The sequence below is a fragment of the Camelus dromedarius genome, chromosome 30, assembly GCF_036321535.1.
Source record: "Camelus dromedarius isolate mCamDro1 chromosome 30, mCamDro1.pat, whole genome shotgun sequence".
Taxonomy (NCBI): domain Eukaryota; kingdom Metazoa; phylum Chordata; class Mammalia; order Artiodactyla; family Camelidae; genus Camelus; species Camelus dromedarius.
In genome coordinates, this window is record NC_087465.1 from 7,374,280 (window position 1) to 7,389,624 (window position 15,345).

Consider the following 15,345-nt stretch of genomic DNA (forward strand, 5'->3'; position numbering starts at 1 on the left):
GTTACTCTGGGGACACAGAGAAAGGTATCTGACCCTGTCTGAGAGGATCCAGGAAGGTATCCTTGAAGATAGTCATGTAAATGAGCCCTAGAGGATGGGCATGATTTAGGCAAAGAAATGGCTGGGGGGAATGGGAGAGTAAAAGGATTTCCAGCCAGAAACAACAGCCTGTGCAAAGATAGAGAGTCAAGAATGAATGTGGTGAGAGAATTCTAAGCGATGCCTTGTGGCTGGAAGGTAGGCGCCTGTGTGTATGTGAGCTGGTAGGAGTTTGAGGGAAGAACATGAGAAGATAGAGGTCTACCATGTGAGTGTGCTCAAGACAGTGTGCTGGAGTGCAGGAAAGATTGTCATTTTTATTTATGCTTAGTTTATATTCAAAATTTTTCTTACGATGTAATTTATATGAGATCTAATATTAATATAATACAAATATATAAATTACAAAACATAAATTTGGCTGCACTGGGGATGCATGCTCCACGTTGTTTGTCTGGTTAAGGGTATGAGTTCATTGCAATTTGGGGATGACTACTCAGGGTGAAGGGAAACCACGAAGGGTTTTAAGGAGAGAAGTTTGGCAGCAAGATGGAAGATGGCTGATGGGAGAGAGTGTGCAGGGAGTTCTGAGGTACTAATCACAGTGAGAAAGGCTGAGAGCCTGAATCAGAAAGTAGCCACGGGAATGGTGAGAAAGGGACATTTAGAAGGTAACAGATAGGGCTGACACTTCGTGCAATGCAGAGGAAAAAAGACTAGAAATAATAGAGACAAAAGGGAGACGGACACCTTGTAAAGCAACGACAAGTGGGCCAAATCAAAAGTCAAATGCAGACTAAACTGAGCAATATTACAGGATGCATATTCTTGTCGAAGCCACCGTTGATAGTATTTGTTTAGTGCAAGAATGCATTTCAAGCTATAAATTTCCAGGTGTAACACAACAGATGTGTTGTTGGGAGACTACCAAGCCAGAAGTAAAAGAAATGACCATATTAGGATCAAAAGAACATTTAAAATGGAATGAGTTCCACTGAAAGTGGTTTAAAGCTCTGAATTCATTTATACTTGTAAACACCGCAACATGCTGTGAAAGATACTGACATAGTTACCAAGGCGCACAGTCTCTAAGAGACTTAAGAGAACCTCCATCTGGACACAATACACAGCTACAGATAACGTCTAGAAATAGGCACAGGGTGGAGGAGTGAAAATATTTTTACTCTAAAACCCTCAGTCATTGCAAGAGAATTCGGGACTTTAGGATAGAATACTATTTTTAAATAATGGCTAGACCTTCCCCGGTTTTAGACCTAAATATGCAAATCTGATTCTCCAGCCAACTTACCTAGCAAAGAAATAATGTAATAAAGATCTAGAAACTGTTCCAAGCTGAGGCACTCTGATTCTTCCCCCTATGCCCCAGCTGTGCTGATGTTGGTCTCAGTTATGAAACACGCTCTTCAACCTTTTCCCCCCTCTACCTTGCTTCTGATTACATTTCGCTTTGGGTGTATTCCTTCTTATTTTTCATGTTTCAGCTTAAGCGTAATTTTCTCAAGGACGCATATACCATACCACTATACAGTTTAGATACTTTTGCTATTCGATTCCATGGACTTCCTTTTGGTAACGCTGATTCAACTTGTAATTAGTTTTTGGTCGCCACCTCCCCAACTGGCAGCACATGTCATGTGGGCAAGAACACTGCCCGACACATGGTGGGTGGGCACTCAGTAAAAACTTATTGTATTAAGTTGAGATTTCTAGGTGAAACCTAGCTGGGGGGAGAGGGAAGTAATGAGGTTTATTTACTTATTTAAGCATTTAAGCGTGTGCTTGACCACAGAGTTATCCCCTCCCTCTGCTTTATCTTTTCAAGAGAGGTGTGTCTGCTTATTTAAAATCATGCTTTTTATTTTGTACTATCTTTGCAACACTTCTGTTAATTTACAATTATTTCAAGACAAGGAAGTTCCTCTTCTCCCCTCTGTACACAAAGTTTGGTCCCAATCCTAGAGTTTCTGATTTGGTAAATACGGTGGGTCCCAAGAATCTGCAATTGTATTAAGTTCCCAGGAGATACTGTTAGCCCAGGAAAACACTGTGATAAACACTAGTTTAGGGAAACTTTTGGGTTACTTGATGTTTTCTGCTTTTCCTTGTCATAAATTTCCCTGCAGTAAACACAAGAATGAAAAAAAAGTTGACTTTTCTGTTTCAAAGTAGGCTTTTTTGGGGGGGGGGGAGGGGTGGTTTATTCAGTGTTCTCAGCTATTAGTTTTTACCTTAAGCATGACATTTAGGGATAACTTCCTTCTAAAAATGCATCAATCAATCCTCAAATTAATTTTTCCATGCTTGGTTCACTTATACTATTTTACTTAAAGATAACAAAAAGCCTTAGAAGTTTTGTCTTAAATATTGGCAAAAATTCAAAGATAAATTTAAATGCTGCTATGTAAGGAAGTAGATCTGGGTAATTACTTTGCACACACAGTTTACTACTATCTATCTCTCACTATCCATTGTCACCTTCATTCTTAGTAGTAATCTTTCTGGTTTTTAACTGAACACATGGCCAACCAGAATGTATCCTCCAAGTCTTCTTCAACTAGGTATATCCATAAGAGTGTGTCCAAGTTAGCAGGAGGTAGACAGAAACAGGAAATGCAATTTCTACAAATGTCCTTAAAGAGAAAGGTGCCTTTCTTCACCTTGCTTTCTGCTGGTCGGAATGATTGTCATGGCTGGAAGTTAAAAAGTCATCTTGGACCACAGGTCTAAGTATTATGAGGATGGTGGCAAAACAGGCTATATGGGTTCCAATACCTGGTGATGTGACAGCAGACCAAGCCCTGGACTGACTTCCTCCAGACTTCTTCTGTATGAGAGAATCACAGACCTCTATCTTAAGTTTCTGTTATCTTGGAATTGCTGTCACCTGCGGCTGAACCTAATTCAAACCAATACAAGAAGTCCTCCAGAAGGATGCAAATGACATTTTGGAAAATACTGTTAATGCTATTTAATTTAATATTAAATGGGTTTACATCACATGGTAGTTAAGTGCTCCATTCTGCAAGTTCAGACCTCAATTGTAGGAAGGGTAATATGGAAGGAAGGAGTTTCTTGGGAGGCAGGAATTAAAGAGAACAGAAACTCACCAAAACATCATGTCATTAGGCAGTATTATATGGTGGCTACAGTACAAGGTCTGAATCCAAACTGCCTGTGTTCAAGTCCTGGCTCTCACAGAGATTAGCTGTGTTATTTTGGGCACTTTTCTTAACCTCAGTGTCTTTTTTAGCAGCACTTATCACGCAATTAGGTTCTCAGGATTTTAATGAGTATTACCGTGCCTGACATATAATAACGAATAAATGTAGGCTATCACTACCATTTTGGGAATTATTTAGCAAAGGAATCATACACTACCCGGTACAGCCACTGCTTGTTGAAAGCTTACACTTCGCCAGAAATGGTACATATCTGACTCTATTTCACTCAAGAGGAAACTAAGGTTTAGAAAGGTTCAGTGACTTCCCCAAGGTTACACAATTACTGTAGCCCAGCCAAAGCCATGCTTTTTAATTAAGACCATTAAGGATTGAAGGCAACACCTGTAAGATTTCACAAACTTCCTCTTGTGCACTCTCAATTTCCCTACTCGTAACACGTACTCCAGTAGTAAATTCTTTCAAGCTAAAAAGGTCTGTACGGAGTGAAGAATGGGCAGGCTGGAGAGATTAAAAGCAACAACTGAAAAGGTGGGGGAGGGGGAATTCCTGGGAAACTGCGAAAGCATTCGGCCTGAGCTGAGAATCAAGTGGACTCCCTGGGTTGCGTGGCAAAATGCGAGAGCCTGGGAAGCTTAGCAGGCCTTTACATAGAGCCCACACCGTACCTATTAGGCAAGGAAACTCTGCCTTTATTACAAAGATGTTACTGCAACAAAAGGCTCCTCTGGTTTTGCCAACTTGCAGAAAAGTAACTTTATCAGTTTCTACTGAAACTTTAAACGTCTCTTCTTTTAGGACTTAAATGAAAACACGTCCTGCAACTATGCTTACCTTTCCCCAGGTCAACTGACTCAGCCATCGAAATCAACGTCAGGGGAGGGCAAAGTCTGACTTCAGAGGTGACGGCTGAGTTGTGCGTTTTCCCTACCCTGCTCCCGGGGTTTGGAGAGAACGCACACTTGCCGGCGAACCTCCTCTGTCGGTGTCAGTGCCCAGCCACTTTCGCTGCACGTGCCGGCTCGCGCGGCCGGCGCAGCACCGCTGTCTCACCCCGCCGCCCACGTGGCTTTGGACGCTCCCGGGAGGTGCGGTGGAGGCCGGTCACCGCTGCTCGCTCACCTGCGGCGGGCGCGGCTGCTAGTGCGGCGTCCCTACCGGCCAACCTCCACTCCGCCGCCTGGAGGGCGCAGCCGCCCCCTGCCGCCTAGGCCCATTTCCTGCTCAGAATGCGACGGCCTCCGGCTCCCGCCCGCTTTCCCGCCGCGCGTCGCGCGCCCTGTGGCCCGGAGCAGGACTGAAGGAAGGCGCGGAAGCACCCCTGGAAGTGCACGCTCACAGGCGTACAGGCCCGCGCCCCTTCCCCTCTCGACGCATGCGCCCAGGGTCGGCCGCGCGCGTCCCGTCTGATGACGTAGAGATGCGGAGGCGGAGCCAAGGTCGTTGGCGGGAGGGTGGGGGAGGAAGAGCGAGGTGAGCGCGGACGTCAGAGTGGAGAGCGGAAGGTCAGGGAGGCTCTGAGCGGAAGTGAGACTAGGGAGTCTGTCCGCCATTGTGGACCCGAGAAGCGGAGAGCGAGAGGGGGAAGAGGAGCGTGCAAGCGGAAGAGACGGGCCCCTTCCACCGACTCCCGAGCGCGAGGCCCTCTTTCTGGCTTCTGAGCGAGCGGCGGCGGCGGCGGCGGCTGGAAGAGTCACTCGGCCGAGGGCGGCAGCCAACTGCTGTGAGTGCACGGGGAGAGGCCCAGGCGGCGGCGGCGGCGGCGGTAGCAGCAGCAGCTCTCGGGTTGCGGTGAAGAATGTCAGCCACTAGCGTGGATCAGGTGAGGGAGCAGAGGCCTCAGGCCCGGCGAAGGCCCGAGCCCCGGAGCTCCATCCTCGCGTGGGGCTTCGGCTCCTCCCCGTCGCCGCCGCTGCCGGCCCCGTAACGGTGCCCCGGGCGCAAGTTGCCGCGGTTCTGCCGCCCGGGCCGGGGCGTGAGCCCTGGCCCCGGAGCCTGCGGCCCAGGCGGGCGGCCGCGGGGCCGCGGTGGGTGGGGGCAGGACTGCTCTTCGGGGCCTTAGGACGCGTCCCGAGGGCGGCCTACGTGGGGCTGAGATCACGCGAGCTCCGGGAGACGGATTCCGAGTGGCGGGTAGGAGGTTTAAGGACTGAGATGGTTGGGAAATTGGTGGCTATGGAGAATGTGGTGGGTATTACTCCTACGCGGATTGTTTAAAATAACTTGTTTCTGATAACGTCTTTGATTAACACACTTTTCCTCTCTTTCTTTTTTTCCCCTTTACCACACCTTTTCGTCTTGCTACACAGAGACCTAAAGGGCAAGGAAATAAGGGTGAGTTCGGATATTTTTATCTTATTTTTCATTGTTGGTTTGATGTTGCTTGTAGCTATGTGAAGGGCTTTTTGTTTTTGCTCCTGTTTTTTTTTTTTTTGGAAATGTAAGATTAGAGAAACAGTTAATCTCAGCTAAGGCAGCCAAATGCTATCCGAAAGTTCTGTAGTTCCTTGTTTTGAAGCCACTTTTCTAGAAACCAAAGTGATACAAGGAACAGTTTTATTAGTTGTATTTCACTTAAGGAGAGGATCATGAATGTAGTGACTTTTTTTTATTTTTGCAATTTGTGTTATATAATTTCTGCCACAAATTCTACAAATGTATGTAGATAAGTAGACATTTTGTTCGACATGCCTGGGTTATATTGGAACGTGCAACCCACATAGAATTCCATGTCACATTAGTGAAAATTGTACTGTTTTTCACTGATTGTATTGAAGTAAATCACATGGAGTCAGTAACCAGTTAGAAATCAAAACTGCACAGGCATATCATGTTGCTATGTAGTCCCGCACGGTTTGACTCAGTCTGGTGTTTTAGAAAGGACTCAGAAGGAAATAGTTTGTGAGGTGCCTGCCAGGGTTATGTTATTTACTGTTAGTTAAAGGGAAAAACTACTATTGAAAGTCAAGCATTTTTTTTTAAAGTGTATTTTGTATTAATATGGAACAATAACAGTCAGCTGACTGAAACATGACATTAACCATGTGACAGTTAAGTATACAACAATAACTGCTTTCTTGGGACAGTGCCAATTAAGTAACATTACAGTGACTTACATATTTATTACATTTTGTATTAGAGCTTGAAATTAGACTAAATAGAATTATGCTTCCTGTATTTTTTTCTGTAGCAAAGTATTACCTGTAAAATAAGATTTACAGTAGCCTTTTAGAAGTTAAGTTCAATGCCTTTGTTGATGCCTTTTATAGTTTTAGGGTTTTTATTAGCTATTGAAATTTTGAAAGAAATGGGTTTTGTATACACAGCTTAGTTAATTTTGAGTTGTAGTAGCTTTGAGAATTTTTACATAACTAGATATATGGCATTGTATAAGGGAACAGATTCATTACTTTGATTAAAGATTTATATAAACATGGGAATTTTAATTTTTAGAATTTAATTTTAATTTTAGGATTTTCTGTGTTCTAAGTATAAAACCTCAAAATTTGGTATTGTTGATTTATTTTAAGTGAGATTTTAGAAATTTATTTGAATTTAAAAAGAATGACCCATTAATTTCCTTTTTGCTAGTCTGCCCATTAGGAAGTATATGTACAGACTTGGAGATAATGTGAAATCTGTGGTCGTTATTGCCTAGCATAAATTATTTTATCCTAGATCTGTGGGGAGGTGGCACTTTGCAAGGCTATTTGAAATGCTAAATGTTTTGTGTTACCTGCTTTAAGGTAAGTATGCAAGTTCTATGAAGTACTTAACTTTGACAAAACAGAGCATCTACATGATGCATTGTCAACCACTGTTGTATTACTGTAAGTTTTATTTATGACATAGTCTTTTCACTTAGATATGCCCTCGTTACATCTTTGATATTGGAGATACAAATTTTCTATGAGCAAAATTATGTATTGACTACAAATAAATATTTTTGGTTATTAAAATTTTTTTAAATAGTATCTCTATTATGTGTATTCAGACACACATTACAAAGTAATATTTGGACAGTTGTGTATTCCAAGAAATTTTCTTTTCTTTCCCCCTTACCGTTCAGTTCATAGTTTCATCCTTGGATAGAACAATGGACTGGGATTCCTAGGAGACCCGTGTTCTAATACCGCCTATGGCTACTGACTTGCCAAGTGAGCTTGAACATGTTGCACCATTTGTTCAGAATTTACCCTCTGTATATAAAATAAAAGTAATAATTCTAGCCATAAATCCTATTGTATGTTACGAGGGTTGTTGTCATTACAATTACAACAATTCACTGCTCTAGGAGCCATTACATTTGCACCTCACCTCATCTGTTGTGAAGGTGCAGGAAAACTATTTCCTGAGACATGGCAGGAGGGAAAAACTATTGGCCTAAAAGTATTGCTAATCATTTAAGATGTTTTAAATTGATAGATACTGCAAGGGCACGAATACACATATACATGACTTGTATTTTGATGCCTCTGCAGGGAGAATTACAAGAAGGCAGCACTTCCCCTGAACTGATACGAGTGTGTGTTTGAGAGAAACTACTCTGTCCTAGCTGACTTGGTTTTCAAGCTAGTAAAACTGTTGTGTAATTATTCTGTTTACTTTTGTGAAGCAGAAAGCAAAGTTATTTTTCTTCAACTAAAGCCCCAGTATTCTAACAATATGAGTATTAAACTTGAATCCAGAACTTACCAAACTTAAGAAAAATACAAGTCCCCGAGGAGTTGTCAGTGTTTTGAAAGCATAATCCTTTTCACTTGACTTGATACGCTCTCAGAGACTGTATTTCCCTTCTCAGTAATCTTCAGTTACAGCGCTAGCCTAACACCTGGCTTCAGTGTCTTTGATTTTCTGCTGTTTTCCTGTATATCCTTAAATGTACTAAGGAACTAAAATTGAAAAGGAATTCCGTATCAATCTCTTTGTAAGGCAAAAATGCTTTTGTAGGATAAATAATACTTCTAAGTTTACTTGTTTCTAAGTTGGAGTTCTTTTTAATTAATAGACTGTCCTTACATTAAATATTAGAGCTCTCTGTTGTCCCTGACCAGGGTAGTATTGGGGGATAGTAGAAATTTCAGGATAATCATGTACCTGTTGGTCCAGAATTTAAAACTTTCTGTCACTTAGATTAACAAGTAGAATTTTTGCTTGCTGGAGTAAAAGTATACTGTTCCTTTCCCTGCAGGCATTGCAGATAAAAGTGCCAGATCCCACACTCCCAGTAGCCTGAGGCCTTGCTGCCTGCTTCCTCCTATCCCTAAGGTTTATAAATAGGCAAATTTATGGAAAGGAATGTATCTTCTCCCTCCCGTCCTCCCCTGCCCCTCCCAACCCAGGGACATATTCATTGTTTGGTGCTGCAGTTTAAAAGTATTAGGCTGAATTTGGCTATCTTTTAGTGTTTCAGAAAATTAGTGGGAAATGCCTTGTATTTTGGCCATATCTTTTGTATCCTCTCCCCACCCGCCCCCCTCTGGAAATGACTGCAAAGCACTTAACTGTTATTTTAGGCTTCTTTTTATTAATCCTCAAAACATCCCTATAAGGAGATAGAGGGTACATGGTATTGTCGCTGTTTTTGTAGGTGGGAAAACATGATGCACAGATCTGTTGACTTTCCTAACTTGATGTAGTCAGGACCAGAGCAGAGAATCACCTGGCTCCTAAGGCCCATGTTCTATCTTGATTTGACTCTGCTTCATAGAGCAGAGGAAACAGGCGAAGAATCATGTAAGTCATCTGTTCTTTTTTCCCTGAAGAACTTGTACAGACTATGGAACTGGCTTGGATTTCATTACTATTTAATTAATGGCTTTCAGTCTCCAAGACATTAGATTGTCATTAAGCAATGTTCAAAACGTAAAATCTTGTAAGACAGTTCAACATCTTTAAGAACTGTACTTCTGAAACTCTAGGGCCAGCTTCTTACTCAAATTCTAACTTGATGCAAATTGCTTGTCAGTATATATAAAATACTTAAAAATACTTAAAAAACAAAACGAAACATTTTTTCTTAGGTTGACATATACTCCTTGAGTAATCTTTTAGGACTTTTTTGAGCATATTAATGCATCATTTATAAATGCCTATAGACTACTTAGTGTATGAGAATATTTTCTTAGTCTAAGCCTCTTAGAAGAGGAATGACAACAGGAAATGTGTAAGAATAGCAGTATAATATATACTTAGATAAATTTTAAGTAGATGCTTTTTCACTGTTGTAGCAGTGTGGGCTTAATTTCTGAGAATCCATTGAATAAAAGAAATAAATATTTGTAATTTTGAAATGGGTTATCTGTTTCAAATACTGGCAAAAATGTACCAGTGTAATAGTCCAATAGCGTAGTGGAGAATTTTTTCAAGAAGTAACAGACCAGACATAACTGTTTTTGATGAAAGAGTGGTAAAGGATCTGTTTAGAATCTCTTGGGCTGAAATGATTAGCCCATCAGAAATTACCTAAGGTACTCTCCGCTTTAATTTTGTTCCTAGTGGCTGTTATGTATTTAAATTCTGGGAAAGACATTTAGCTCAACCCTGGGCTTTGATGCAGTCCTTATCAAATACAGTTAAACCAACTCAGTGGAGCCAGGGTCAGGGTGACCTTCAGGTTGCTCATGTAGTTTTAGGGGCAGTGTAGTGTAGAATATTGAGAGGTCTAGTTTGAAGGCTTCACAGAATAGTAGTCTTTTATGTTGTTTTGAACGATCATTGCTACTCGGTGGGTGGCAAAAAACTAAGGGATTTTACCTATTTTTGCTCCCATGCCGCTGTCAACTTGTATATGGCATTTAGGTCATCTAAACTTGCTGCGGTAATTGGGGAAAATAAACATGGTATGATATAATAGAATACACAACTTAGATCCATTGCTCCTAACCTTAATTTATAATATTTTGTGTTTAAATATTGTATTTAAAAATACACTGTCGTTTTAAGCAATAAATCTTCAGGAACTGAGGAAGTTTTTTTTGTTTCTTACAGTTTGGTTGATTAGTGATAGGCTTCTGTTTGTGTAGTCCTCAAGTAATTTTTAGTCCTGTTTGGATCTTGTAATATTTTACATAATAATATCCAAGATTATTAAATACTGTCATTGAATACTCAGATGAGATGAGGCAGGTACTATTAATAACCTCCTTGAACAGAGAAGTAGAGTTCAGGAGGCTAAATTATTGACTAGAGATTACCCAGCTTTCAGGGTTGGACTTGGGGACTCCAAACCCAGAACCGTTTTCCCTCAGGTCTGTGCTCAGAAGTGCTCTGAGCCAGTGTCCAGAATAACAACTTTATACAGAGTATTTATGGAAGTGATCTCTGAACCAATATGGCATTATAAATTGTTCTCTGACTGGATTTTCTCATGTGTTCCAAGAGTAATCACGGTTATCTCTAGTGTCTTAGTTTTATTTGTACTTCCATATGAAAGTCTTCATTGTTTTTTGTTTAGAATTTAGGCCCTTTTTAGTTAGATTTTTTATAATTATATTTATTCATTGTGTTAGTGCTTCAAGTGAATTGTAGCCACTTTTTAAACTGGAGACATTTAAGATATTTATTTACCTTTATTGGACTAAGCAGTAGAGTAATTTAACAAAGGTAGAGAACATTTAGAAATCTCTCTTGTCAACATTACTTGGAGTGGTTATTTTAGATTCAAATATAACGTTAGCAAACCCTTCCAACATTTTAATTTAACTGCTTACTACAGTGTTGAAATTGGGATGTTTACATTATGTTTTTAGTAATGGGAAGTGTATATATAGTTTGGATCTATGTAAACTTGGGCTTATATATATATATAAGATTTGTAATTTTTGGTGGCACATAGTTGTAAACAAAATTAAGTTAATCCTTAAGGGGGCTTTTAAATGAAAAGAACAAAGAACCCAGGATAACTTTTTCTGAGTTGATTTGAAAAATATTGAAAATGTTAGGTTATTTTGTGAGTTTCATAAAGATAATTATAATACGTCTAATACAAGCATATTTTTTAGTTTCAGTACAAAACGGTTCGATTCATCAAAAAGATGCTGTAAATGATGATGATTTTGAGCCATACTTAAGTAGCCAGACAAATCAGGTAAGTCTGACAGTCCCATCTTTAGGAAATTAAGCTTGTATTATTATTAATTGATTTTTGAAAATAGATGCAATAATTGAATGAGAATACTCATTACACGAGTTATTCTAGTGTGCCTGCATGATAGTGAATAGCAGTTGCAGGTGTATAACACAGGCGATTTCTTTAGAAATTAGAGATGGCTGAAACTAGATTATGAAATACAGAGATCTGAAAATGAGCAATTTTTTATATATTATGGTTAGATTTTTTTTGACTGTTGAATTTAATATTTCAATGCTGCTTCATTACCAAAGCAAATTACAAGGTTTAATTAATTAAGAAATTTGTGGGAGAGGACTAGTTTGTGCCTGAAATTTTTGGTTAGTATAATTAAAGTTTTGCTATAACCTTGTAACATAGGGGAAAGAATTAAAGACATAAACACACTTGCTTATATATTGTACGCATGGAGGGTTTCATTGAATTAAATAACGATGGCTTTTGAGGTTCTTCTGTTTTAATTTTTCACAAATAATGTGAATTTATTTACAGGAATAACTTAGATCTAAACATTGACAAAAAAGAATGGTATTCTTTAGTTTCTATATACCATTTTTGTGTCTGTTTGTCATGTTAATAAGAATGTCACTGCTAGAAATAAATTTAAAAAATAAACTTTCATTATTAACTAGTTTCTGTGGAGAGAACATTCTGCAATGAAACTGCTTTTGTTTTGCTTATAAAAAGATACATGAAAAATAATACCTTGAAATCTTAACCTCTGGATTTTTTTTTAACTTGTAAAAGGAAAGGGAACCAAATATTATTACAGAACTTTACAGTTGTAGAGAAGATTTGAACAAAAAGTAGTTTCCAATTTGTGGAATGTACAGTGTGATTATTTTTAAGACTTTGGAAAGCCATAGTTATGTTCAACCTGATCTACTTGGTCATTTATTTCTCTTTAACCACCCTCTTCTATCTGTTGATCAACATTCCTGGCATATGTTGGGAGGGAGTAAAAGATGAGAAAGACTAAAAACAGGTGATAAAATCTATGAAAGTTTGGCTACTCTTTAAAGAATGAAAAAGTTCGTTTCATATTTATATAATCTAGCTTTATGATCTCAATATCAAGTTTACTTTCCACCTAAAGGTTGTGAAAGAATGTATCACTGCAAAGTAGGGGAAGATCATTTGTTGCCAAGTGTAGTGCAAGTTTTAAAAGAAATAAACAGTATTCTATTTGAGCCATTCAGTCATCTCAGTTAACATCCCTTATGGCAGTGTTTCCCAGCTTTTTCTTTGAGAAATTCTGATGTAATGAAGTATAGTAGATGTTTTCCTGAAAAGATCCGGGATCAGATAAGTTTTTATTTGGTCTAAATAATAGAATTTTTTTTTTTTTTTGGCTACTTGATTTTATACTTTATTATATGTGTAAAGTGAATTTCTAAGGCAGCGCTATAGTATGAATATTCTTTGACTTATTTGTTCAAACTATTTTCAAGACATTTTAATGGATTGTAAATGTTTGAGAATTGCAACCTATAAGAATCTTCTTGTTTTACTTGGTAACAGATATTTTATAATTTATTTGTCACAGGGGCTTAGAAGATTGGTTTTTTGGCATTCCACAAAGATGCTTCAGGTCTGCCTAGGGGAGACCTGGGGAGGGTACCCTGGATCCCACCTTTGCAGGAACCAGAGCTGTGCTTTGCTTTTTTATGTGTTTTATATGTTGGAATTCTGCATAAGATTTCACTTACTTTAAATTGTTGGAAATCATTATTTTTTAAGACTATAAGGGCATTTGCCTAGTGAACCCAATTTTTAAATTGTATCATTAAAGTTTCCATATGTTGGGGCAAAAATATCTATGAAAGATTTGCTTTAATGTGATGTTTAAATGAAAGGTCTTGTGCTTTATATTAATTAAATCATTTAATTCATGATGTTTGAATCAATATAGTCATGTGCTATTTAAAGAGAAGTCTTAAAGTTTGATACCAATACGCTGTGTTTTACCTCCCTCTCCTTGCTAGTACTAATGAATAGATTTTCAGCAATTATCTTTCTATAATACTAAAAATAGTCTGTAACCAGGGTACATGTTTACATTTTAAAAAGTACTGACACTATAAAATATTGAAAACTGGTTTTAGTGGAGAGCAGAATTGAAAATTATTTGAAATCTTAAAGGTAAGTTGTATAAGAATTTAGATTTATCATAATTGCTTAGCTAAAAATAGAAAATTTTTTACAAATTGACCTTTTAAAGCAGATTAGTGGAAACTGGATTTACTGGTGAAATATCTCAAGTTATTATTTACAGATTTAAAGTTATGCAAGTTATTTATAGCTCCTTATACTGACCTCACTGAAATAATTGTTTAAATAAAAAAAATTTTCAACTAAATACACAGTATGTCTTTAAAACTAAATCCCTTTGTCTGATTTTATTATAAACAATAAAAATGAATCATTAGTCTGGAAAGGTTTTTCAATCTTTGTTTTGTATACTTAGATCTAAATCAGATCAAACTCAGGCTCGCTCTAAAACAGGTTGTTGGTCTTTACTTCTGTGGCTGCATATTTCTTCTGTTTTCTAGTGCTCAATTTCTTAGGGAATAATTTTCATAGTAATGTTAAAAGTAAATATTTGTCCTTTAGGTATTAAAATTAGTTCTTTATAGTTCCCTCAGAATTCTGATGATTAAGTTGATTGAAAATTCAGGTTCAGTTGGTATTGTTAAAGGTGCCATGTAATTTGTGCATGTAAGTTTTCCTGACTGATAATTCTGTATTGCTACTCAGTGGTCTTAAAGTCCAATTCTGTCATTGTCACGTTAAAGAATTAACAAAGTTTCTCAATTGGATACATTTATTATAAGAGTGCCCTTAAAGTGACTCCTCCTCTCTCCCTGTCAGATCTTTGATCAGCTTTATCCATCTAACTTATTCAGGGAAATAGGACTTATTTTTTTCTGAAAATATAAATATTTTCTGAATATTTTCTTTAATGATCTCATTTTATATGTATGATTTACACACACGTGTGTGTATATGCACAGACTCATGTTTATCACTTCATGAAGTCTTCTGATTTTCCCAGTTACTTGCTCCCTCCTGTTTGCACTAGAGTGTTTGGATTTATTTTGTTTATATTTCCGTAACAGTGGGGGCAGCTATGTCTTCCCCACTAGACCTGTGAATTGCTCCAGGTCAGAGACCATGTTCTCATCTTTTTGTCTACAGTAACTGGTACTGTATCTGGCATATAGTAGGATTCATTCATTATTTATAGAATGGATGGATTAGGTTAACTGATAGATTTAGGGAATGAAGTATGGTTGATGAAATACTTGGATTAATTGAGTATGATGTATAATACATTTTTTTCTTAATATCTTTAGGATTAGGTATGCATGGATTGTATATTTTTTTGAAAGGCACAGTAGTGTTTTTTAAAATATTAGAAGAAAATGCGCATAAGCATTAAAAATATACTGAACTTTAACTTTTTTGTTGTTAATCCAGAACTCAGTTCTGGAGTTTGTGAAGTATGTCAGGTTCTTAATAGAAAACAGTTTTCATTGTTCTCAGTGCAGAAGTGCTGTTAGTGGTGAAATAATGCCTTAATCTTTTTTTATTGAACTTCTAAGACATTGTACAGTGTTCTCTCTTGGAAGTTTGGATATTTACAAAGTAAAAGTGGGTATTAAGTTACCATAACTGAAAGACTCAGTTATAATTGTATTAAAATGCCCTTAGGTCAGAACAGTAATCATCAATTTTTTCTTACTATTGTTCAGGTTTTCTTTGAGATAATGGAAAAACAGTTAACCTACATCACAAAGGCTAGGAAATGATAATTATAAATGACTTTGAAAATCTAAGGAAGAATTTTAAATCTTTTCTATGTTTTAGTTTTCAAATTTTAAAAAAAGGCTTAACTCATATACTTCAGTATAGCACTTTGCAATTAACAGTTGATTTTTAAAACTTAAAAAAAAGTAGATTTTTAAATTGATT

At 37.8% G+C, this 15,345-nt stretch overlaps 1 protein-coding gene across 6 annotated transcripts in view; it reads left to right on the plus strand.

Annotated features, from left to right (window-relative positions):
• The first annotated feature begins 4,691 nt into the window (after nt 1-4,691).
• Nucleotides 4,692-15,345, plus strand: part of YTHDF3 (YTH N6-methyladenosine RNA binding protein F3) — a 33,461-nt gene continuing 22,807 nt past the window's right edge. Inside the window, exons 1-5 of one of the 6 annotated variants that reach the window (XM_031441561.2) lie at nt 4,692-5,061; nt 5,549-5,573; nt 8,830-8,975; nt 11,243-11,328; nt 12,917-12,961. In XM_031441561.2, coding sequence (XP_031297421.2) covers nt 8,918-8,975; nt 11,243-11,328; nt 12,917-12,961 — 189 coding nt within the window. In that variant the 5' untranslated portion in view covers nt 4,692-5,061; nt 5,549-5,573; nt 8,830-8,917. The remainder of the gene's footprint in view (nt 5,062-5,548; nt 5,574-8,829; nt 8,976-11,242; nt 11,329-12,916; nt 12,962-15,345) is intronic. The other 5 variants (XM_031441564.2, XM_031441563.2, XM_031441566.2 and 2 more) reach the window with 5 other exon arrangements.